Here is a 26,200-nt window from a genome sequence, read left to right on the forward strand (position 1 = left end):
AGCACGTTCATGCGATTGATGGACATCGTGCTGGGCGATGCAAGGTTCAACTACGCGATGGCGTACCTCGACGACGTCGTGATATTCTCACAGTCGTTCGAAGAGCATTTCATTCACCTGAATTCCGTTCTTGTAAGAATGAGACGTGCGGGTATAACGATCAACCCAAAGAAAGTGCAGTTGGCATCAAAGAGAGTGAACCTCTTGGGATTTGTGATTGATGATGGCACTTTGAGACCGAACGATGACAAACTGCGGGCAATTCTGAACTACCCCTGCCCGACGGACGTGAAAAGCTTGCAGAGGTTTTTGGGAATGGTTGCCTTCTACAGACAATTCATCCCTAGTTGTTCAGAGCTCGCTAGGCCGTTGAACCAGCTGTTGCGGAAAGGCTCGAAGTGGGTCTGGGGCAAGGAACAGAACGACTCTTTTGTTGCCTTGGCTCGCGCGATAGCGAACACCGCTAGCTCGCGCCTCCCCGACCTGAACAGCAGTTTGTCTTGCAGACAGATGCTAGTGATGCCGGTGTAGGAGCTGTTTTGTTGCAGGAACACGAGGGCAAGCTGCGCCCTGTCGCGTTCGCTAGCCGCACGCTCACATCGGCGGAGCGGAATTACTCCATGACCGAAAAGGAATGCCTGGCGATAATGTTCGCATTGTCAAAGTTCGACATGTACCTAGACGGAGCGGTTTTCACCGTGCGGACAGATCACCAGGCACTTTCGTGGTTAAAGAGGCTGAAAAACCCCGCAGGCAGACTCGCGAGATGGGCGCTGACGTTGCAACGTTACGCGTACGCCACTGAGTACCGCCGGGGCAGCATGAATAAGGTGGCCAATGCTTTATCGCGCGCACCGTTGAAGGCTGGCAGAAGCGTACAAAAGGCGCAGACCAGCATTGCTGAAAGCGGCGTCGCCGCTAGTGGAGAGGAGGAGAGGGCGGACGCGAGTGTCGCGCCCTGCGTAGTTAAAGAGAGAAAGGAGGTAGACGGAGTTGCCGCGCTGTGCTGCGAGAGAGAGAAGGCGCAGCAGCTGGTGGCGGTGACTACTCGCCTGCCAAGAAGCGAGGCAGAGAGAAATCTTTCTTGGGGAGTAGCGGTCAATAGGGAAGAGCTAATTGAGGCCCAGAAAGCAGACGGTCTATGCCAGCGGGTGCTGACAGAGCTTGCGAGTAGTGCAGCATGCACCGGGAACGCTGAGGGCAAGTACGACGCGTATCTGCTGGGCGATGATGGCTTACTGCTCCGCTACATCCCCCAACGTGACGAGGAAGAGGCGATTGCATCCCCCTTCCTAGTCGTGGTCCCGAGGAAGTCGCGGAAACGATTCCTCCAGTACTTCCATGACTCAGCGCTGGCAGGCCATGGCAGCGGCAGTAAGACTTACGATAAGTTATGCCGTGTCGCGACCTTGCCAGGTATGAGAAAGGATGTGCTCGGTTACGCCCGTACATGTCCTGTTTGCCAGGTAGCCAAGCCTCGGGCGGGGAAACCCGCTGGCATGATGAAGCCGGTAGTTAGCAACTATCCGTGGCAAGTGGTCGCGTGCGATATCATGGACCCCTCCCTCGCTCCGCGCGCGGACACCAATATATCCTGGTATTAACGGACCACTATTCCAAGTGGGTTGAGGTTTTCTCCGTCAGGAAGCTTGTGTCAGAACGGATTTGGGAGAAACTGTTGGAGACATTCACTCGTTTCGGTTTCCCTTCCGACCTGATTACAGACAATGCCTCGTATTTCACAAGCAAAGTATTTGTTGATTCCTGTCGGGCGCTTCAAATCCGCCACAGGAAAACAAGTCCCTACCACGCTCAGAGCAACATAACCGAGAGAGTGAATCGGAATGTTAAGAGTATGCTGGTTGCGACGACCGAGCAGCACAGAGATTGGGACGCACGGCTGTCGGAACTGGCTTTCGCCACTAGAACAACCGTGAACAGGTCGGTGGGTATGACACCTGCTTACTTGAATTTTGGGAAAGATATCGTTTTTCCGCTAGAGAACGCCCTACTTGACGCGGCGGGGCCCGCGCCCCCTCCGCTTACGCAGTACGCGGCAAAGCTCCGCGAGCGCCTTGAGGCAGCGCAGCGCGCGGCTCGTGAAAACCTCGATGTCGCGCGCATGGAGCAAGCGGATCGGTACAACAAAGGGCGTCGTCACGTCGTTTTCAACACGGGCGAATTGGTACTGAAAAGAACGCACCCGCTTAGTAACGCAGCGCGTGGTTTCGCCGCGTCGCTAGCGCACAAGTGGGTCGGACCGTTCGAAGTTACGGCACGGACTACGCCGTAACTACCTACCAGCTGCGGTTGTTGGCGAGCGGTGAAACCGCTGGTCCGGTGCAAGTCGCAGACTTGAATGCTTACCACCTTCGCAAGGACGATAACTGCGAAGCGGGGGAAGCTCAAAGCGATGCAGCGATCTCCCCCAAAGTAGCGTACAGGTAGCAACCCGGTTCGCAACGGACGCTATAACCTAAGGCCAAGGTAGTGCACTACTTTGTCTAACGTCTTTGCTTCTTTCAGAATGCATTCTGATAAGATTTTGCAGCAGCCAGATGAACCACCGTCGCTGGGGCGGGAAACCGCACCCAGCGCATGGTTCCAGGAGGGGCCACATAAACAGGGGGTACCCCCTAGTTTGTAGTGGTTTGTGGCCCATCATTGTGACCAGCGCGGCCATACTGGCCGTCTTCAACGAGTCTAGATTGGAGCCCGCTGCCCAGGCCTGGAGTACGGGCCTCAGGAAGCCAGGTATGCCCGGGGCGGAAACGTCTGCTGCAATGTGCATCCAGAACGGCGCCACGTGGAAAGGGGTCAACGATGTAGAGCAGCAGCTCAGGGCCGCTGCCAATCGTATCCGTGGCCGAGCCCAGCTGCGCTGTGATCCCGAGGATGTGGCCGCTGCTGGAGAGGGACCAGTCGGAACAGTCCCGCCATGCCTGCTGCTTCTCCTGTCACACGAACCAGCTGAGAGGGCATCCCGCCAGAGCCAGGCGACAAGCCTCCCTATTTTACGCCGACCCGGCTCGGACATGGACATGGCCCAGCTGTTGGCGTAGCCCGGGTCGGACGCTGAGGGGGGGGGGGGAAGATGTGGGGTCCTGCACCACGTATCCGTGAGGCCCGTGTGCGTCGCGCATTCGAAGGCCGCGCCTCTATCCCAATGCCCCCTGCGCGGTGCCTGTTTCCTTCTCCCCACTCGTTCGGGGATAACCGGTCCCGCGCGAGGGGGCTATAAAGGAAGCCTCGCGCCGCCGTCGCTCTCTCTTGGTCCCTGCCTCCTCGCTCCTGTTTCGCGCCTGGAGCTCCTGCACGGAAGACGACCCGCAGGCCGCAGCCCCCCGGACGACGACCTAGCACCGACTTCGACGATCCCTGTGAGATAAAGATGTTTGTCATACGGCCCACTGTGTGTTTGTCGTGCGCATCCCTCGGGCAGAGGAATCGCCCACAAGTCCCAATAATTTCTGCCCTGACCTCCGCCTCCGTGATGGGTACGTCCAGCTCCTCTTTGGAGCTCCGTCATATTCTGGGAGAGGGCTATGAGTATCGCCAATGTGCATGTTTATTAGTAAATCGCCTGGTGACATCGTCACCAATCTTGACATGATCGGATGTAACGTCATTATCACTTTCTATCATGACCTCACATCCAGTCATTACGCCACCATGTGATGGTGTCAGTCTTGGTAACATCATCGTTTAGTTTGGTGATGTTACGGATCCTAATCAGTCAGTTAACTAGGAAATTAACTTCAATTAGTTAATTTGATAATTGTTTATTCACACAATGAGTTATTTAGGTATGGATTTCAACTAGTGAATTAGGTAATTATTTGGTTATTTGGGGAATCATTTCAATTTGTTAATTACAATTTCCTATTTAGTAAACTCTCGAATTGTCTAAATACGATGTTACTCATTACTACTCAACCAATTAACCCGGTAACTGTATACCTTTCAATTGGTTACTATTTACAATGTGCATATATGGTGCGCTGTCGAAAGTGTGACACCCTCTGCCGACAGCCTCTGCCGACAGCTCCTACTGACAACGATGAGGCATTATAGGCCTTCCGAGTTAATAGATAAACCTTGACTCCCCCGGGAATCGAGCCTCCATCCCTTGGATACCCAGCCAAGCGTTCTAACCAACTGCGCCACTCCACGAATCGTGAAACGCTCATCATAATTCCCATTGTCTACCGTGAGAATAATAGCGTGATTCTGCGAGTGACAGATACTGTGCCTTTCCTTTTCCGTAAACGAATTATAGAACGCCGGTGAACTATGATCCGTTCAAGGGAATGCTGGTTGTGTTCAACAAGGGGCGCGCGATGTACCGTCACGACTTGTCATGACGTCACCAGGCGATTCATGCATATACAAAGCTGGCCCGGCCGGGCGTCCGATCCAGGCGTCCGTGCGGCGCCTTTCATTTGGCGCTTCCTCGGACGCCGCACCATACAGAAAACAGAAGCAGATGTATTGGAGGGCCCCGCCGGGGTGGTGCAGTGGTAAGACGCCCGACTACTGTGCCGGAGTTCTCGGGTTCGAACCCGACCTCGGCGGCTGCGTTTCGATGGAGGCGAAACGAAGTGGCGTCTGTGTGCTGTGCGATGTCAGCGCGCGTTAAAGATCCCCAGGTGGTCGAAATTACTCCGCAGCCCTCCACTACGGCTCCCCTTTCTCTCTTTCCACTTTCACTCCCACCTTCATCCCTTCCCTTACGGAGCGGTTCGGGTGTCCACAGAGCAAGTGTGACAGTTACTGCGCCTTTCCCTTCCTGTGAACCAACCAACCAACCAATGTCTTGGAGGCGGTAGTGCCGACTTGGCCACCGAGACGCAATAAGAGAGATCGAAAATTCGACCCACATACCACAAAAGATTAGGGAAACGTCCGTGATAATCCCTATACCAAAAAAAAATTACGAGGGACCTAAGGGGAAGGATAAGCAGGCAAGTCGGCACCCTCCTCAGGACGGCGACAAAACTCAAAAACAAGCAGAATGTGGTGTGGGTACCTGGGCCCGGAGGAATGGAGGGAAGCCTTAGAATCGACGCGATAGTTCGAGGTTACACAAACCAAGCGAGCGACGACAAGGAGTGGTGGTGGTGAACTCTTTTATTGCGCCCAAAAACAAGGGACCAGTCTAGGGACCGGTTGCGCTGGCTTAGGGGAGGTCGGCGGGGATCTCTTGGGATGTCGCGGCCTCCATCGCGCGCTGGATAAGCCGGCGTTGGTCTGCTGGCTCGGAAGTATGCGGGAGAGACTCACACGTCTCTGGGGTGTTTGAGTTGTCTGTGTTGAAGTGTGTACAAGTAAGTCTAGGTCATGTATATGAGAATGGCCGGAGTTGAGCAGTGTTTGCACACGGGGGCTATTTGTTCAGGAGAGATCTTGCTGTGTAAGAGGGGGTGTGGGAAACTGCCAGTTTGAAGTTGTGCCATTGGACGGCATCGCATCTTGTTAGAGGAAACCAACACTACTACGAACAGATACGGAGAGCTCACCATGTTTTAGAAGACGCCGTAAATACCCGCTTCCCCACAAGACACAAGACATCAGGCAACTACCTGGAGACGGCTACAAACTCATACCCAAGTCGCTACATATACAGTAAGATGTGGCCTACTCAATACACTCCAGAATGCGTGTGGTGCGGAGAGAAAGCCACCCTCTACCACTCCACATAGAGCTGTCGGGCGTGCCCGATGGAGCCCAAAATTGCAAACCCATCAGTCGAGCAGTGTGAGGGGCTTCTGTCCAGCTCCAACACGCAAGATCAGCTAGCGTTGGTTGAGCAGGCCTAAGAGAACCATTGGGGTCCTGTACCTAGGAACGCCACCTGCAGCTCAAGCCCAACCCCTGAACCCCTTACCATTTTGAGGAATAATATTTTATACTATTATACTACTACTACAGCAGGCATCAGCGGCGTTTCAAATTGATTTACAGGAAAGAAAAGGCGTAATATCTGTCACAAATCTCCGCGGACACATGTACCGCGTTTTAAAGGAAGGGAGGAAGATGGAGGGAAAGAAGAGAGAGAGATAAAGGTGCCGTAGTGGGGGCTACGATCTACTGCGCTACAATGGCTTTCGCCTCATCGCACATTGGTGATTCAAAGCGCCCTCTAGTTTTTTTTTTCTTGTTTTGCTGTACTCGTCTATTGATTAATTTCTTAATTTGTGCCTCCACTTTCTCCCACAATTTATGTCGTAAGCTACCACAATGTTTAAAATACCATACAATACAGGTATAAATTGCCATTCCACCTACTACCTTCTGCCTCTTTCATCTCAAAGGAGCTTTCCTAACTGGCGCGCTTTATCCTTCGGCCTTCTCACGTGTCTTGACGTCACAGAACCCGTCTCCTAATCAGTGCCAAGCCATGCCACCTACCAATTACCGCATCCCAGAGCACAAATTTTATGACAACGCTTAAGTCGGATAATTTTGAGAACGGGGCCTTTAATTTTAAAACAGGCCTCTCATCTACGATTATATAGACCATTCTCCTTCTCTAGGACTGGTGGCACCACTTAAGTGGCCGTCACTTGCCTTCGGAACTGCCCTTAACTAGAGTCCCAGAACTGTCCCTACCTTTACCAGTGCATATGCTCAGTGAGATCGCTGTTGCGCAGCTTCTGTACGATTGCCTTGGTACGAATGTCATCTGCATTGTTGAAGCAATGTACGGGAAAGTGACAATACTTAAATCTCTTGTGATCTTCTGCGGGAAAAATGAGAGACGCCTTCTACATTTACGGCGCATATTGTGGCGCAGGCCGCCCTTTTTCTCGGATACTCATTGCTAATTCAATCACCTTCTGTGAGGACAGATCATCTATCAGTGGTTCTAGAAAAAAAACATATATATCACAATTTCCACGCGCCAACTTATTTTAGCGCTGACAAAAGCTGCGGGGAATGTGCGAGTGATGTTTCCACGTATATTGCGTCACTGTATAGGGTAGCCGCATTATTCTCGCAGGGTATTAAAAAGTATCTTCTAGTGGCTATTAATTTGGACAAATTCCTAATTTATTCATTATTATTCGGCCCAATGAATTCGTCTATCTCTCAAAAGGTCACTGTGTGTATGCCTGTAGCCTTGTTCACTTTAAACAGACGCTCATATAGCACATCGAATATCCGATGCTTTTATAATGCACGGGACAATGGTGAAATATAACATGGTGGTATTTCGCATATTCGAGCTTATTCGGCTGTCTGAATGTGCAGACGCTGTGTTCTAGCGCAATTTCTTGTCTTCGCGGAGTAAAAGCTGAACGCCGAAGAACGCTTCATGCGGCCTTTCAGCCCTGCCATAGTGTTCCTTTGAAGCCGAAGCGGTAACGGAAAATAAAGGAGTATAATCAGGCCAGTGATCTGTGGATCACAAGCGCGTCCACATTTAGCTACGAATATAGCGCACAATCTAAAGAAGTGAACGATTCCAAATCACTGAGGTGTAAACGCATATTTCTCCTAACGGTGAAAATATAGTGAAAGGCATGCTTTCCGGCAATAGTGCGCCTGTAATCTATATCTGTGTAGTCTGAGAACAAACTGGGCGGTCCACGAAGTACGTCAAGTATGGATTTGGTTTAAAAAAGAAATAAGAAGGCGCAGACAGTGCCGGGTTTGTCGACGCGTTTGAGCCGATGCGGTTGGCCAGAAGGATACTCGTAAAGGAGGTATGGAGGCTTAGAACAAACAGTTTGCAGTATCGACAGATATTATGCACTTTTGCAAGAAGGTTTAATGCCATCAGCCAGCTCATTGTCCACAAGAGTGGGAACAAAGCCTTGCAGCAAGGCGCAGCCGTACAAACAAGAAAACTTATATATGGTACGTGTCTCGGGACGAGAAGGGGCGACAGGCGGTGCCAATCAGAGATCTGCTGGCGGGGAAGGTTGACAACAGCAAGCGAAGCAGCACAACACTACGTTTGTGATGTTCGAGTCCTGACAAACACTTATCAGACAAGATAGTCTGTCTGATGCCAAATATCGATTTATTACATAGTGGTGAAAGTGGTGCTAAAATGAACGTTTCTGCATTTTGCCCTCTGCAGTACGTACGATGCAGAGTTGGAAGGATCAGGAAAAGGAAAAAGCAGTCTGCAATGTATCGCTGATAGAGTGATGGACACGAGACCTTCGAAGAGAGGGTCTGTTCTCACAGTTAGCTTCCTGTATGTTGACCTCAACAGGAATGTACTAGGAAATCCGATTTTTTTTTAAATCATGGGATATTTTTCGTCGCTTCAATCATGCGTCCGACTCGGCTGATTCGTATTGAAAGAGTTTAGCTGTCATGCTGCGCGCTACACGTTCTATAAAGCATTTCACGCACACATAAGATGTATTCGGTACATTATCTCGGCGGGAAGGCGTGTCGATATTCCGATGGTGATGATGATGATTGCAAACTATGACATTATTGGGGCGCAAATTGGCGACAGCATGAAATAGTCTCCTCCTAACATCGGATCTAAGTTTATGCCTTTCTCTTCTCCCTCCTTTCCAGGAGATGGAGGTCCAAGCTCCTCCAGGAACGCCCATAGCTTACGTGTACCAAGAGTGGTCCATCTGCTACCCCACCTTCAGTATCTGCGACAGGACAGGGAAAAAGGTGCTGAGCATCGTGGGCCCCATGTGCACGCACAGCATTCCGTGCAAATGCGACGTCGAATTCGACGTAAGTGAACTCCAGTAAAACGGCGAGTTGAGCGAGTTGGTTCATAATTGGGCAAAAAACAACGCGACAATGGATACAAGAGAGCAGAAAGAAGACGGGAGCAGCGCCGACTAGCAACTGAAGATTTTATTGAAAAGAACACAAATATATACTCCATTCATAACCAAGAGCACGCATAGGCAGAACTAAGAGCACTTATACCTGATACCTGATAACTGGTTGTGAATGGAGTATATATTTGTGTTCTTTTCAATAAAATGTTCCGTTGCTATTCAGCGCTGGTCCCGTCTTCTTTCTATTCTCTTGTCTCCGTTGTTGCGCTGTTTTTTGCTTAAGTAAGTGAACTCCTTACGGGTTTCTAAGGTGCAATATGAACGGCCAATTGGCCTGTTAGCCGACGGCTCTCATATCATCAAGGGGAAGGAGGCGCCTTTACACATCTTTCAGCAGGGCTATTTTATGTATGTGCAGTAACAACAAAGTTACATCTTACATATCCACTCAGTACATAGCACGCCCCATATCAACACCTGACGACAGTCCCCATGGCAGATAATCACACATTCTATAAGATTCTGTGATTATATTATCTTGTCTTGTTTTCTTTCACCGTGTAAAATCGGACTTTCCGCGGTTGCATTTTTTGCGGCCGCCGCCCTCTCTCCTGTTTTCCTCCTTTACCCTTTTCACCCGCCTAAGGCGGCGGAGAGCTGTCCGGACGACTTGTCACTGTCACTCGACCACAGCTCCGCCCCAGAGTCCCAATGGCTTTTCTTTTTGGCGCCTTTTGGCGGGAACACAGCATCACTTCGACTGCCGCACTCACGCTACAGTCCGAGAGAGAGAGAGAGAGAGAGAAAGACTAGAGAGACCCCTCCGAGACATCGCAAGGTGCGTACGCAAGGTGCGTTCTTGTCTGCCAGCCTTTGTCCGTGCAGACCAGAGTGTGCTGAGCTCGCTCGCTCAGGGTTGTACCTTAGAGCGCAGCTCGAACCTCTCGGATTGTGGTCCAGCGACACTTGACAGGCGTACATTGTTTTGGTTGGCCACTCTCTTGCATCCGTCCTTGCGGCGTGTATTCCTTGTCACTTCGTTCGCGCAGCAGAGCATTGCTCCTCGCGCGCTCCCAGGCCACGGTGACAGAATGTTTGTGCGTATCGCTGGAGGACGGCGTTCAATAAACATCTCCTTTGTCAACTTGGAGGCTTGCGTCGTTGCAACGAAGCGCTCTCCTCCCTGCGGTGGATGAGTGCGTGCTGCGGTGTTTCAGTGTGTGCGTGGTGTCAGCTGATCGGGGCGTCGCCTCGCCGATGCTTGAACCAGCAGTGGTTAGTGGCCTGTGTACACGTAGAAAGCACAACCGTGACCGAAAACGGAGGTACAGACATCAAGCGAAGCTGAAATTTTAACAAGGGAGAAGCTTGAAGTATATGCAGTATTTCTCAATAGATTACGATGACGACGCGATGCTCATCTCCCGGTAATACTACTTCAAAAGCCCGTAGTAACCTCCTTGATGAAAATCTACCCGTCACACCAATTACAATCTTCAACGAGCAGAGAGGCAGAAAATGCAAGATAATTTGGATCCTTGGTCCTATGATTGTGCGTAAACGGTATGGTGAACTTGTTAGCGCGTGCAAATATTGTGAGCGCTGTATGACGCTTCATCTTTCACATGGATGCACGTGCTGCACCATCTTCCTCCTTCTCTCTTGTAGATACCAATTGTCATGGCTGAGTGTTTTTCGCTTCGTTATGTGGCCCGGTCTCCAATAAACCTGGTCTGCCAAGCCCGCCCTTACACGTGGTCGAGGTTAGTCTTTATTTCCCCGCTGCCTCGTCACCTGCATCTACCTGGAGCTCCGGTCCGGTCACCGCTTGACCGCTACCACCATCGTCATGACCCAAGAATGGACCGCCGCTGTTTTGGGTTCTTCCCAATCCACCCCAGCTCCCCTTGCTACTTGGACTGTGAGCAGCCATCAGTGCGACCCCCAAATGTTTGCCGCTCTCCACGGCGACGACGCTGATGACTGGGTTGACAACTATGATCGCGTCAGTGCAACCGGTGGGACGACTCCTTTAAACTTAGAAACGCGTCGCTTTACTTGACCGATGTGGCCAAAACCTGTTTTTGAACCACGAATCGACAATTCCGGACTGGGCCACATTCAAGAAAAAGTTACGCCAGATATTCTGGGCTCCTGCTGTTCGAACAGAATCCGTCAAGAAGAAGCTGGATGCTAGAGTTCACCGATCCAGTCAGACATATACACATCTTATATTGAAGACGTCCTCGCAGTTTGCCGGTGTGTAAATGACACTAAGCCAGAAGCCTAGCGGGGGGTCCGGCATGTCCTTATGGGTGTTGCATCGCTTGCCTTCAACACCCTGGCCGTGCCCTGTCATCATCGACGCCATCATCGCCACCTGTCAACGACTGGATGAACTTCATTCCATCCACCTTCAGCCTGATCCGACTTCCTTCAGTTCTACAGCAGACTTCGACCTCCGTGTGCTTATCCGCGGACTATTTCGTGAAAAGCTCCTAGCTCGAGGTCATTCGTGCCGCTACGCACCTGAGCCACATCCTCCGAGTGCCTACCTGTGTAGCATTATCAGAGAAGAGTTGGCCTCCATGATTTCTCCCCCACCGCCCTCCCACCATTGCCCGTCCCTACCATCTGCCTTGTGCCAACTTACGCCCATATCGCCTCCTTGCCGCCTGGATTTGGAGCGCCTACACCAACGGTGCCTCCCAGTGCCCATGTCGCCGCATTGGCCCCACCTGCCGTGGTGCCGTCTTACTACTTCACCTGGCACCCAGCCACCCTGTTTATTACTACGGCTGCCGGGGCCATATTTCCCGTTTCCGTCGTCGCTGACTCTAAAATGAACGTCGCGGCTACAACTCATTTCAAACAGACTATTAAACCCACTTATCCAGCGATAACCGCTGTTCATTCTCTGATTATCCCCGACTTGCATCATCCGGCCCCTCCAGAATGTTCCGCAGCGCCTCATGGTTACTGACCTTCCAGACGCTGATCAACCTCGCCGCTTCGCCAGGCTTCTCCAATGCCCCCCCCCCCCCCCTCCTATCGGAAACCTAACCACTGCAGTTTTAGGAGATAAAAGTGTATTCTTCGGCCATCAAAAAAGTCTTCCGGAATGTCCTCCAAACGATTTTAGTTTGGTTTGGAGGTTTACATGTGAGGCTTTGATCGACACGGGCGCCGCTGTTTCTGTGATACACGCTGACTTGTATTCCCGCTTGCACAAAGTGAAAACGCCTTACGATGGCCCTAAACTCCTTGGAGCTAATGGTGCAATCATTCGGCCTTCCGCTAAGTGTACGGTACGAGTTTTTGTTTAAGGTTTCCGCCACCATGTACAATTTGTCGTGATGTCTTCTCGCGCTTAATTGTTTTGGCTGGGATTTTCTGTCTCCCGCATCAGCCAGCATTTTGTGTCGTGACGGGGTCATTCACATGAACGAAAGCGATCCGTCTTCCGATCAGCCCGAGGCCCGGCATCGCCTTCTCGCCGCTACTGACTCAATTTTCCCCCTGGATGCGAACAGCTTATCGCGCTTGCTTCTAACGACATTGATAACGGGGATGGGCTCATCGCATCTTTTGATTGCTACCTAACCCGTGGAACCGCCTTACCAAGTCTTGTTTTATTAGAGCACGGTACAGCGCTTGTTGCTGCTCTGAAAATTTTCCCTAGGCCTATAGTGCTCACCAAAGGGAACTGTTTTCCTTGTGCCCTGGACATTTAGCAGGTGTCCCTCACCACCCTTACCGCCCCCTCTTCCTCACCAGTACCTTCTTCCGATGTCTGTCTGTCTGTTCTCTTCAGCACTATCAATCCGGACCTCCCTGCTTCTCACCGCCCAGCATTGCAGAAATTAGTTCACAAATGTCAAGCCTCCTCTGACGTTACTTCTGCGGCCTTGGGCCAATAAAGTAAACCTGTTCCGCCAAGCCCATCCTTACAATATTAACTGTTTGGGAGCCATGTATTTAATGCAGTTGGAGTCTGACTTAATGCGAGGACAATTTACAAGCACCTCAACCAATGAGCAAATGATTCCCTCGAAAGCAGCTCATGTCTCAATTGAAATTCGTTAAGCCAATAAAATTACTGACACAGAGACATAAAATAATTAGCCGAGAAAGTATGATCCAGTACCTTACACATGGCACTCGGACTCCACACAACTTATCATTCCAGGCAGAGTCCTGGCTGGGGCTCATTTTTAACGCGAGTGGAGTCCACTTTCTGAGAAAAGGAAAACGGTATGTGTCCGGAAATATTTTGATTGGTCGAGAGATGATATGTGATGCCGTGATTCCCTGACACCACTCACCCAGCCGATCAGTAGTGAACATCCAGGTCACGTGACCATGTGTCGCCGTCAGGCTAGGCAAATCAGAGAGTTCCAAATTCGAGTTGGTAGGTAGAAGTTGGCAGATAAGATGACGTTGCTGTGACTTCATCCACAGGTGTGCAACTTCAGCCAAATAGAATTACTAAGTGCCTCTCAAGAAAGAAGAACAGTTTGGTCGCAAAAAAAGGATGGCGAAAACCACTACCCTTCTTTGTGATGGATAGATTTGTTTAGCAGAAGCCTCCTCATACAAACGCGTCACCTTTAGACGGCAGCCATACATGTCACAACACGTTAAAATTAGGATCACCATTTAGCAGTCAGCAGCCCTCCAACTAGCACTATTACTTAACTATATCACTGAGAAATTATCTGCAACACTATGACTTAGCCCTACTACTTATTACTACTAATTACCACTACTTCAAATGGCGACCAATTAAAACAAATAAATTTGGTTACATCTCATCACTGCATACGGCAATAATCAAATCTTAAGTATTCTTAAGTATACACTACGTTTTCTTATTCCGTTTTCTAAGGAAACTCTAAAATATCATTCCATTGTGCCAGGCAGTGTGGGGGGAGACCTGTAATAATTGCCTACCTTAATAAAAATATTTTCAGTTGTTTTCACTTCTATCGCCCATTCAAACCAATGTCTGTTTAATCGAACAAGACTTGTCATAGACGTTCATTGTAGTCGCATCTTCGACGCCAAAACTAACGAGTGTCTCTTGAATTCCAGGTTCTATCCGCAAATGGCATAGTTATAGGAAAAATAACCAAGCAATTCTCTGGCATACTTAAGGAGTTCTTCACAGACGCCGACGTTTTCGGCGTTACTTTCCCCCTCGACATGGATGTGCATCTGAAGGCGGCACTCATCGCCGCAACCATGCTCATCGTAAGATTCAGGCTTGCTTGCTTGGTTTTAAAAAGTACGACCAGTTTTCAATGGAAGTGGGTGAAAAGCAAGGAATTCGCATCGGTGCGATATCAAAGCACCTTAGAGAAGAGCAGGTGGTCAAAATTTCTGGAGCTCTCCATTACGGTGACACCTGTTTACATGGAATAGACAGAGGCGGGTTGCGTTAACTTATCGGGTCGAAAATCGGTTACTGGGTTTATATAAGCAGTATAGGATCGGGTCGACGAGTCGAGGGGTTGAGTCGAGTCAACTCTGCTGCAAGGAGTGGGTTGACTCGCTCGGCCCCGTGCGGGAAGAATGTAAACCCTGTCGAATTGAGTTGCGGCACAGTGATGGAAAGAGAAACGGTACGGAAAACGTTAAGGATGTGCTGGGGAAAAAGGTAGTCGAGTGTCATCTGCTAGTTCTTCGACTCGACGCAAGGCGCCGCCGTAATAGTCGCTCGTCGGGTCGGGTTCATGTCAACTCATTACGGTCGAGTCTATTCAACTCAACCCCTCAACTCAACGCCCCAGTCGGGTCCATGTAAACAGTGCTCCTCATAGCCTCAGTATTTTTCGGACGTTGAACCCAATAAACCAAATTAAATTTAAAGAAAAAATCGCGCTCCTGTAACAGCCACCCCATTTTTCCAGCTAGCCTTTTTGCAGTACTTAGTTACATGTGCATATTTATGCATTTGCTTGTTTAGTTCCTTTAATTGCCTTATAGAGGCCGGAAAGCACATAGGGAGAAAGTAAGGACGGAAAACAGGAAAACAGCAACCAAGCGAACGGGAGATATAATTTTAACAATAAGCCATAATAAACGAAACATAAGGTGTAAGCTAATATAGGTTTCAGGAACATGATACAAACAATAGTTTACTTGTATAACAGATAAATGATACACTTCGGGGCATGGAGCTAAACTCAAGATGTACTAGGAGTCGAAATTGATTTTAATGCCGGTAATATGAACTAAATATAAAATAAGTAGATCGAAGATGCAGTCTACTACTAATACCTTAGTTACTCAGATATTGTCGCCATAAAATGGAAACGCATCATTTGGGCATATAATGGAATGGCATTTAAGGCATATAATGGAATGCAAGATGACGCCCCTCTACTGCAAATGTTCATAAAAAGTCGGACCCGTGCTTCAGTGCTTTTCGTTAACATAGACTGTAGAGAAATAAATATTTGTATGTATTATATTGTATGGCGTTCTCATAGACTGCCCAAGAGCCCTTGTTTTACTTTTCTGATTTTCTGACAGAAAATAATGTCACTTATTATCAATCTTGATCCTGTTATGGCGCAGGATTACATGTTCTTCGAAGAAGCGCACGGAGAGAACGACGACCAGGTGCCTGGAATGTTGGGATGACCGGCGTAGCAGTGCTAACAGTATCGCAGTCTACAGTGCTTATGCACGGCAACAAGCGGCCGCTTTTCTGTCGTGCGAATCATCTGTTCGATCCCCATTCATCGTCCCGGCGTCGTTCAGCTGCCCTCAGTACTCCCGATAGACCGAAAAGGTCATGATCCCACACGTGGGGAAAGAAAGCCGTTAAAGCACCGCTTGAATGGCGTATTAAAAGGAGCCCCATGTCTGAAATGTACGAACGTTTTAAATATAATATTTCGAGTAAAGAAAAATGTCAAGAAGTTTATATTTTGTGCCAGATTCGCACCCACGACTTCGGGTTTGCGAGCCAGAGACGATACTGACTACCTCATACAAGACACATGTGTACGGCTTGAGAACAAGCCGGTTTATATGTATGTATCGTGTGACCTTTCTCGTAAAGTGGTATCCTACGACTGTATGCTTGGGGGCATGTGTGTAACTAGGCCTATAGGCCACTATCCACCAAACCTGAAGGCGTAGCTTAAAAGTTTCCCCAGTTTCTTTTAAACGAAAACTTTGCCAGCCTATTTCTCCAAAAAACCGTTAGTGTTAATGCGTACTCACATGGTACAAAACCCAGCTGTCGTTGTTAGCAATACGAAGACAACGGAACCTCGTAGAAAGGGTAAGACATCCGCCCTTCGAAGAATGCGCGTGAGGGGAATCGTGGCGAGAGAGTAATGTCATCGTCCAAACCTCGCGCTAATGACACCCTCTGCTCCTGTGCCAGTGCTTTCCTCTTGGCAGTTCAGCGTCATTAGTAGTCCTTACACACATGGAAAGCGAGACATCCACATCGAAGCATTGTAGCGTCGTTACGCACATGGAAAGCGGACCATCCACATAGACTCAGTCTACGAGAAGACGCCCCAGCAAGTACTCAGACGATCAAGCGCGCCGACGCAAGAATGAGGTGCGCGTGCGAGAAGAGCTCCGCTTGGTGCGGAGAAGTGTCTGTTTTTCAAGGTCCAAAAGCCTTGTTCGTCGTGCGAGTCTTCAACGTGCCCATTGAGATGCCGATGAAGAGATTCACCTCCTCGCACGAGTTTCAGCTCCGAGGTATACCAGCTTAAACATGAGGAAAGCAAATAAAAAGATAATGAAATAGAAAAGTTTAAAAATTAGGATGGGGAACTGAAGGAGGTATTTAAGAAACTCATCCTGGGCCTCCGCCTAAAACGACAGGCAAATTGCCGGTCTTCTCCGCCTCAACAGACCCCCCCCCCCCCCCTAACATGGAGAAGACATGATCACTGAACAGATCAGACCTCCTCATGCTATGATTCGCCACCGACATGTGCGACAACCGGCAAAGCAGCGAGCATTTAGGCCATTTCAGCGCTGTGCAGTCGGCCGCCCAACGTTTCCTCCCGTGGGCGTGTTCCGGCACGTTAGAATTTACACTTGCCGAATGTGTGTGCCTGCGTGTGTGTGCAAACGCTGGCCAAGCCCGGCGCTCGAGAGAGAGAGCCCTCGCCCGCCAACAGGAGGTGAAGTTTCTGTCGCGACACCTAGACTGAGTCATCTGAGCTCTCTCGGACATGAATGTCTTCCTTTCCCTCTGAGCTGATGAGTATATAAAAAGCAGCGGCTGATTCCGCTGCGAGAGAGACTACAGAGAGACGTCGTAGAGAGGACGCCAGACACCAGCTTTGTGCGCGTGTCAGTTTCCTCTCCGGGCCAGCTTCTCTGCCCGTTCCTACGTGATATTAAATTAAACGTTGGTTTTGTTAGTCGACGTCTCGTCTTTGCCGGGACCGCTGATGCCGTTCGCAGAGCCACGGAACCGCCAAGCCAACGCTACCGATGCGGCCGCAACACACTTGTAACAACTGGTGATCAGCGGTGGGAAGACCAAGCCGTGATCGTGGTCGGTGAGATGAGCCAGGTCTGACCGAGGTGTAACACCTGGTAGGAAGCGCTGGGATGTCCTAGGCGTGACCCGTGCAACAAGCAGCTCAACGGTAAGCGGGAGCAGTGCAACGAGCCCTGTGTAATGAGATGGTTGGCGCAGGCTCTATCGGCGAGAAATCCGCAGGGACTCCCTCCAGCGAGGTGAACTGCACGGGCTACTCTCCAAGACGGATTTCTCTCTGCCTCGCTTCTTGGCAGGCGAGGGGCCGCCACCTGGTGCTGCGCCTTCTCTCTCTCGCAGCACAGCGTGGCACCTCTGCCTGCCTCCTCTCTCTCTTTAAGTAAGCAGGGCGCGGCACTCGCGTCCGCCCTCTCCTCCTCTCCAATAGCGGCGACACCGCTTTCAGCAATGCTGGACTGCGCCTCTGATGCGCTTCTGCCAGCCTTCCACGATGCGCGCGATAAAGCATCGGCCACCTTATTCAGGCTGCCCCGGCGGTACTCAATGGCGCACGCGTAACGTTGCAACGTCAGCGCCCATCTCGCGAGTCTGCCTGCCGGGTTTTTTCAACCTCTTTAACCACGAAAGTGCCTGGTGATCTGTCTGCACGGTGAAAACCGCTCCGTCTAGGTGCATGTCGAACTTTGACAATTCGAACATTATCGCCAAGCATTCCTTTTCGGTCATGGAGTAATTCCGCTCCGCCGATGTGAGCGTGCGGCTAGAGAACGCGACAGGGCGCAGTTTGCCTTCGTGTTTCTGCAACAAAATAGCTCCTACACCGGCATCACTAGCACCTGTCTGCGAGACAAACTGCTGTTCAGGTCGGGGAGGCGAAAACTAGCGGTGTTCGCTATCGCGCGGGTCAAGGCAACAAATTCGTTGTTCTGTTCCTTGCTCCAGACCCACTTCGAGCCTTTCCGCAACAGCTGGTTCAACGACCTTGGTAGCTCTGAACAACGAGGGATTAATTGCCTGTAAAAAGCAATAATTCCCAAAAACGTCTGCAAGCTTTTCACGTCCATCGGGCAGGGGCAGTTCAGAATTGCCTGCAGTTTGTCATCGCTCGGTTTCAAAGTGCCATCATGAACAACAAAGCCGAAGAGGTTCACTCTCTTTGATGCCAACTGCACTTTCTTTGGGTTGATCGTTAGACCCGCACGTCTGATTCTTTCAAGAACGGAATTCAGGTGAATGAGGTGCTCTTCGAACGATTGTGAGAGTATCACGACGTCGTCGAGGTATGCCATCGCGTAGTTGAACCTTGCATCGCCCAGCACGACGTCCATCAATCGCATGAACGTGCTCGGGGCATACAAACCAAACCTTAGTCGAGTAAATTCGAAGAGCCCGCGGTGGCATGTGAGTGCGGTTTTCTTAATATCACCTTCCGCCACCTCAATCTACAGGTACCCTCTGCTTGCATCCAGGACTGTGAAGAACCTTGCGTTCCCGAACGCTTGCATCACAGCCTCGATCGACTGGAAAGGGTACGCAACCATAGGCGTCAGTGAGTTGAGCTTTCGATAATCAACACAAAGCCTGAACGAACCATCTTTCTTTGGCGCTAGAACCACTGGGGACGCCCGGGGACTTTGTGAGGGTCTCACCGCGCTGATATCTATCATCTCGTCAAGGGCACTGTCGAGAAGCTGTCTCTTATGCGCGCGTAACGGCCGCGGGTTACACCTGAAAGGGCGCGCACCACCCGTTTAAATCTCTTGCTGAAGCACGTCGGTTATGCCCGGGTTCTCCGTGAAGCAATCCGAAAATGGGAGTGAAGTTTCCACAAGCCTTCGGCGCTGACTACCGTGTCCTGAGAAAGACGCGATAATTGCTTCTAATGGGCTACCTTTCAGCGTCGCGGCGGAGCCGTCTGCCACACAAGTGTGAACGCTCGCCCGCTGGGCGGTACATTCCTACCTGAGTGCGCTAACAAAGGGAATGAGAGGGGTGAAGGGGCTGTAGCGATAGCCATTCTCCCCCATGTCGAGCACAATGCCTTGGCTCGAAAGAAAATCTCTTCCCAGAATAATTGGTATGGCCAAGCCCGGCAGGTAGACGAAGCGATGCCTCCGCTTTCTGCCGTTAAAGAACACCACGAGACGCACTGCTCCCTCCGCTTTTGCCGTCCCGGCTGCTAAGCTCAAAGGGGTTTCGGCTTGCCTGACAGGGATGTTACATCTGCGGCAGGCCTCGAACACGTCGTCACCAAACAGTGACAGCTTTGAGCCCGTGTTAACGAGTGCAGAGTAGGTTTGACCAGCTAACCGCATTAGCATAAAAGGGCTTGAGCGCGACAACACTCCTTGCGCTCTACAGGCGAGGGGGACAAAAGCCTCTGCGTCGCCGGGGCGGTCACCCAGTGATGTGGCGTGGGAGTACATTTCCCATTTTCCGCCGTGGCTACCGCGAAATTCTCCCGCCAACGGCGACAGGCTGGTGTTACTAATTATCGCCGCCGGCGGTCGCATTTCAACTGCTTACGCCTTGCTTAATTGACATTTCTAACAAAGCCGATCGTTCACCTGCCGCGCGGTCGGGGGATTCCGCGTTCCAAAAAGCAGCTGAGGGCGTCCTTCCCCTCTCTCCGCGCCTATGCGGACGTCGCTGACGAGCCCAGCTCGACGCCGCTGGTCGAAGAGAGCGAGGAATAGCGAAGCCTTCCGCAGGCCTTTCCTGCTCTACCATCATTACATCTGCGCATCTGGCGCGCGGCGCGGAATCTTGGCCTCCGGCCCAGGCACATCGCGGCTCTAGCGATTCGGCTGGCCTGGGGGGTGGCTGTTAGCGCAACTCAGCGAGTAAATCCGCCTGCACTACCTTCGCTTCCTGTGCTAGGGCCTCGAGGTTTGCAAAACAACGTCCCCGCAGATACGGCTTGAAGAGCGGATGGCACTGCCTGATCGCTCGCGCGACCTGATCAAGATCGGTTGCCGCGGGATCTGCCCTTTTGTAGAGCTCCTGCACAGTGCGTACATACTCGAGGAGGCTCTCCTCTGGGTGCTTTCTGCGCAACGCGACCTCCTCGAGCATTCAGCGCTCGTAATCGGGGGGCGAGAACTTGGCGCGGAAGCGATCAGTGAAGTCTGCCATCGACTGGGATGGCTGGCTGCCAGCGTCTCCATCGCGCCGCGCTCTCAACAAGTGCTACATGAATTACCTGCGCTAGCGCCACGTCGTCTGGTGAACCCAGTGCCGCCTGATAATTCTCGAGTCCTTATAAGAACTCATGGACTGACTTCACGTCTGTGAAGCCGGAAAAGGAGGGAACCTCTACATTTACTCGCGGACGCGAGACTGTCGCCGCCGCTGCGGCTTTGTTGGCGTTAGCCACCGAATTAAGGTGACGGGTGAACCCAGACAACATTACGGTCATGTGCTGCATAAGAGCGGTTGCGTCGGGAACCTGTGCAGGCTCTGCCCCGTCCCTTGCCTAACTCCCGGATGCACCGGAATCCGAAGCGGAGGTCCTATCTGCCACGTCTTTCCTCGGCGGCATTCTCACTCAACAACTAAGGCCGGCCGGGAGGCGCAGAACTGCACACGCACGACTACCACCTAGCCCGCGTCAGGAGGCTAGTCACAAAGGCTAATCGCGGCGACACTTCATAAAACTAACATATGCAAAAATAAAAATTCAAACACAAACTGCCCGACACTAAAACACACACACATAACCCAAAGCAAAATTAAAACACTGTACAAACTCCAATATACTACATTCAGCCTCATGCACACACACGATAACCCTAAAGTGAAAATGGCGTCGCGCCTGTCACAGAAAGGACTGGCCTGTCGTGAGCCTTGCCGTGCGCTCCCACGTCGGCAGAGAAATCGCCCACATGGTTACTAATTCAGCCCCAGTTGGGTGCCATTTTGTGGGCGATTCCTCTGCCCGAGGTCGACGCAAGACGCACACACACAGCGGGCCGTGGAAGAAACAATGTTATCTCTCTGTCGGGGGGGGGGGGGGGGGGGGGGAGAGAGTCCATGCAGAAGTTGGGGGTCAGGGATTATCACCGGGAGAGCAGCCAGGCAGTGGCCAGAGGGAGGAGTGAAGATTGAAAGATTGAAGAGCGAATAAAGCAGAGGCGGCGGCGTGCGCCTCTCTTTATAGGGTCCGAGCGGGGACTCGGGAAGGGGTAAAGAGGCGGCGCATCGGTAGCCGCGGGAAAAACGCTCCCTTTAAATATGGCTGGCGCGGTCCCCACAATGTCTACCAATAAAGATACAGGAGCTGTTAATACTTTCACACTAGCATCAGTCACTCGGAACATAAAAAGCCGTCACCATATATAAGAAAATAAGAAAACTTCCCATAAAAATCATCTATGAAAGAACTGATGTTAGTAACATCCGGTAAGATTCGCCATGAGTTAGCTACTGAAATCAAGATACGTGGCTACGGAGAGACCGGTTATGTCCATGACAAGGCTCCGCCTTGGTATTACCAGCGGTTTCTCAGTGAGAAATATAACAAACGCAGTACTCAAGATAAGGTTTTATTGACGGCGATATAAGTGCCGCGTCTCGAACCAATAGGTTCGACTCCAAAGGTTTCACAAGTTACATCAAGCTATTAATTTCATAGTCGCCACAATAACAGTTCTTCTAGCCCCTTACTGGCCTTAAAATATCCGCATCAGATGAGAATCTTGAGCTGGCGGATTTCTTCAACCAGCTGCTCGGCCCTGTCGTCGGAGAGGGGAAGGATGGGAACGCGCGGATTACCAAAGTGTAGGCCGCTGACCTTGTTGGCTGCAGCCTTGAGAGAAGCCACGAAGGGGCCTGCAAGTCGAAGCGTTTTATACTATAACCACCGTCTATAATAAGTATTCGTATGTTCTGAAAGGGGGTTTTGCTCGTAACGAATCAGAACAGCAACGCAGTCACCTCTTATATACAGCTTAAAATAGTCCACAACTTGGCACCAATAAAATGAAATAAAATGTCATATCCAACCAAAACTTGTTTTGAAAGACACTTTAAACGCCACCGGATACGACCATTTTGCGTCACTTGTCAGTGTGTGGTAACTGTTTTGATTGAGTGTCCTCCATCTCCTGTCCTGAAGTTTTTTTTTTTTTCAGTGGCATCTCCAAAATACCCATCTCCACAACTCCTACCAGTCCTTTTTTTTTCTTCCCTGCATACTCTTAGACCCTGCTGCCGAGATAATAGACTACAATAAAAATTTACAAGTTAAATCATGAACACTTCTGCGAGATGAAAGACAACAAGAACTAAATCAGGTCAAGTTAAAAGCAGAAACATGTTGTAAATACAATTTGCAAGAAAGTAATAAAGTCCATCACTGCATGAAAAATTGTATAGTAGCAAATTCGTAGCGGACCGCTTCCATGAGAATACATAACAATCATAACAATGTTGCAGACCACCCGCTATGTAAGCTGAAGACAGCAATTGAGAGTCATCAATTTGCGCCTAGTTATGGCCCCGGGTGTTTTAATTTTGTCCCACTTTGATTGCATTCATCACTAGTGAAATCCTTTCTCTTACACGCCCTTAAAACAGCGGCTTGAATCACTCGACGTTAACCTTTAAGGCCTCGTCACTCGCAGGTCCTCAGTTAACGTCGACAGGCCCCGATCGCGTCAATGCGATCCTGATTTTGGTACATAATGCATACATTCGCGACTGTGTATTCTCAAAGAAATGAACTACAGTCCTTGATACTCCCGCACCCGTACAGCCCAGCGGCAAGCATCAATGCTGAGTAGCCGGGAGCAGCAAATATGAATTGCTCAATTAGGTTTTATTCAAATCAATGAATAAACTGTGTTTATTTGCGAATTCGAGTGTTTTTGTTAAGTAGCCACAAAAATACAATTTGGGAAAAGTGCGCGAAATGTTTATTTGATTTTTTTTCTTTCTTGGTTATGCGCAGATACATTTATTTCACGTACGGGCTTAAGGTTTCACAGAGGTTGACATACTGTAAATTAGGTGTATTACAAAACAATCATGATTGCCGTGACGCTAGCGTCCACAAGAGTGAACTTTGTTGTGGTTACGAGGTAATAAGCAAAATTTCTTGTAGCTTCATGACGGCAAAGCGTGCCCGGATCCGGTTTGCCGAAGCAAGCTATGTTTGCACAGAATGAGATTCATTTCTGTATTTTTTATTTCTATTCATTTAATGCTGTGAATCCCTTCAGTGATTGTATCACAAGGGGCTGACAGTAAGCATACATTAACGCTTGAAAACATGCATAATGCGACATGGTGCAGTGTTAGATGCATACAGACAAGCTTACAACAATCGAAAAAACGGGTATGTTACATACATTGTTTACAGGAAATAATAGTCATAGTACAAAAGGTATATGACAAGAACAATTACAGTAACAGAGTTAGTGACAGAATCTAAAGTATTAAAGTTCTAATTAACAGTCAAGCCCCAATCAAGATACAAAAATACTAAAAAAGAAGAAAATCGACTACAATGAATTCACAACCTGAACCAAGGCACAAACAGGCGAGTAAAAACAAAAGGGAACAGGGAAGCATGGAAATAAAGAATACAATTTTGATTCTAGCAGTAACCTTACAGATTTAAGCATGACCAACTCTGTCAGTGTGCTGTTACGACCGTGCATCCGCATTTGCGCGCTCTATTGTTCGCCTGTGGGTATGGATAAGTGCTGTGGATATGTGGTGATGGTCCAATGGCTCTAAGTGAGCCTGTTTCCATAAATCCTTTTTGTAAGCCTGTTTTGCTTTGTGGACACCCTGCAAATGCCAAATTGATCCTGTCAAGAGAACGTCTAGAAAAATACAAAGGAACGTCGTCCTGCGGGAAAAAGCCGGAAGTGCTTTCTTTCTTTTGTTCACCCTTCCCATCGAGAAGCCCTATCGTCCAGTGAGGAATGCCTACTGTCCAAAAGAAGACGACAGAGTGACATGTCCGCTGACTTGCAGGACAAGAAAGGAGCATGACGCATACGGCCATTAAATGATTTCCCGGGAATGCAGGAAAGATTTGCAATTGTCGAAAACGGACAATGCTGGGAGCGTATGCGGCGCGCATGTGCACTTGGGTTTCTGAGAAGTAAATCCACTTGCCGGAACCAGCTGCCTATCGATTCTTTGCTGAAGAATAGAAATGTACCCCCTCTCCTCGCCGTTCCCAAGCTTTTCCCGCCAACAAGTGATCACGCCTAACGAATTAATGCCGGACCAGTCAGTGCTTCAGACCACCAGTGCAGTGATGTGTTCGATTGGATGCCGATATCTGAGGGGCGTGCCCTGGATTTGGTTGGTCAGCATCTTCAGAGAGGGGCTGGACATAGGGGGTTTTAAGGACGCTGCAGAGCACGAAATGTCGCTCTGAGCCTTGGGTAAACGGCTCATCCAGTCGCTTCTCGCTATGAACTCTTAACGCTTGCCATTTTGCTGATGTACCCTTCTTTTTCGTGTAAATAATCTTGTAAATAAGTTTCTCAAAGTGCCATTAAACCTGCTTGTACATATTCCACCAACTTCGAAGATTCAATCCTACTTCAACCCCGAGTCTCTGCACGCTACCAAGTGAAGGCCGGGTCGACGTAGCCCCAGCGTCACGACAACTGGTGACCAGCGTTGGGATCTGAATCTACAAGCCACAACATCTGATGACTGGAGGTGGGATCTGGATCTACAAGCTACAGCATCTGGTGATTCGAGGTGGATCAGAATCTACAAGCCACAACATCTGGTGATCGGAGGTGGCATCTCAAGCAACAAGCAGGAGCAACAATCGGCCAACAAGAGAGCAGCTCGGAACATCGATCGCATGTGTGGGTGAGTGCTTGGCTTTTCTTCTGATGTGGACCAGGTTCTAGAACAGGGTTAGATTTTAGAACTGGTAAAAAGTGTTGAAACGCCTTTAGGTTTGGTAGTTTGCACTGTTGTTTTGGAAGTAGCCGACACTCGGAGCGATCATGGACCTACAAAAGCTGCAGAAACCGGAACTGTTGCAATTGTGTGAGGAATTGGGAATTGATACAAGTGGTTTGGCACGAAAACCTTTGATTATAAAGGCAATCACAGATTTGAGAGCCGATGATGAGGAGCTCAGTGAAGCATGGAACCTCATCGCCCAAAAAAAGGAGGAGCAGCTCAGACAGCAGAAAGAGCGGGAAAAAGAGGAAAAGAGGCGTGAGCGTGAACTTGAGAGGGAAAAAGAGGAAAGGGAGCGCGAACGTCAGAGGGAAAAAGAGGAAAGGGAGCGCGAACGTCAGAGGGAAAAAGAGGAAAGGGAGCGTGAACTTGAGAGGGAAAAAGAGGAAAGGGAGCACGAACGTGAGAAGCTTGAAAGAGAAGCAAAAAAGCTGGACCAAGAAATTGAGCTCCGGAAATTAGAACTAGAGTTGAGCAAGAGGTCGGGCGATTGTCCCCAGCTAGCGGTACCTCGTCTCAACAAGGAGGCAGATTTCAAGATGTCAAAGTACATGCAGCCATATGTGATATCAGGGGATATCGGTCTGTATCTGGCTAACTTTGAGCGAACCTGCGAAAAACTGTCCTTCCAGCGAGACACTTGGTCTCAGAGATTATTGACGGTTCTGCCCTGCGAGGCAGCGGAGGTTGTCGCGCGGCTAAGCAAGGAGGACGCGGACAACTACGAGAAGGTCAAAGCTTGCCTTCTGAGAAAGTATAGGCTTAGCGCCGAGGCGTTCAGACAACGTTTTCGGAAAGCTACTAAGTCCAGGGACGAGAGTTACCCTGAATTCCTCTACAATTTAAGAGTTAATTTGGGCGAGTGGCTAAAGAGCACTGATTCCTACAGTGATAGGGACGCTGTAGTCGAGCGAATTCTTTTGGAGCAGTTTTATAACTGCCTCCCAGAAAAAGAAAGAAATTGGTTACAGGACCGAGGCGAAATTAAGTCGGCAACTGA

At 49.9% G+C, this 26,200-nt stretch overlaps 2 protein-coding genes across 3 annotated transcripts in view; one reads left to right on the forward strand and one right to left on the reverse strand.

Moving 5' to 3' along the window:
- Positions 1-15,672, forward strand: part of LOC146199091 (phospholipid scramblase 2-like) — a 28,239-nt gene extending 12,567 nt beyond the window's left edge. Inside the window, exons 3-5 of the mRNA XM_084592706.1 lie at positions 8,545-8,715; positions 13,863-14,021; positions 15,351-15,672. Of these exons, the coding sequence (XP_084448832.1) occupies positions 8,545-8,715; positions 13,863-14,021; positions 15,351-15,416 (396 nt within the window). The 3' untranslated portion in view covers positions 15,417-15,672. The remainder of the gene's footprint in view (positions 1-8,544; positions 8,716-13,862; positions 14,022-15,350) is intronic.
- A 6,120-nt stretch (positions 15,673-21,792) lies between these two features.
- LOC146199092 (N-acetylneuraminate lyase-like) overlaps positions 21,793-26,200 on the reverse strand; it is a 33,358-nt gene continuing 28,950 nt past the window's right edge. For both annotated transcript variants that reach the window (XM_084592708.1, XM_084592707.1), the window contains one exon: positions 21,793-22,086. In XM_084592708.1, coding sequence (XP_084448834.1) covers positions 21,910-22,086 — 177 coding nt within the window. In that variant the 3' untranslated portion in view covers positions 21,793-21,909. The remainder of the gene's footprint in view (positions 22,087-26,200) is intronic.

This window comes from Amblyomma maculatum, chromosome 2 (genome assembly GCF_055883805.1).
Source record: "Amblyomma maculatum isolate TAMU_Amacu chromosome 2, ASM5588380v1, whole genome shotgun sequence".
In the NCBI taxonomy this organism is placed as follows: domain Eukaryota; kingdom Metazoa; phylum Arthropoda; class Arachnida; order Ixodida; family Ixodidae; genus Amblyomma; species Amblyomma maculatum.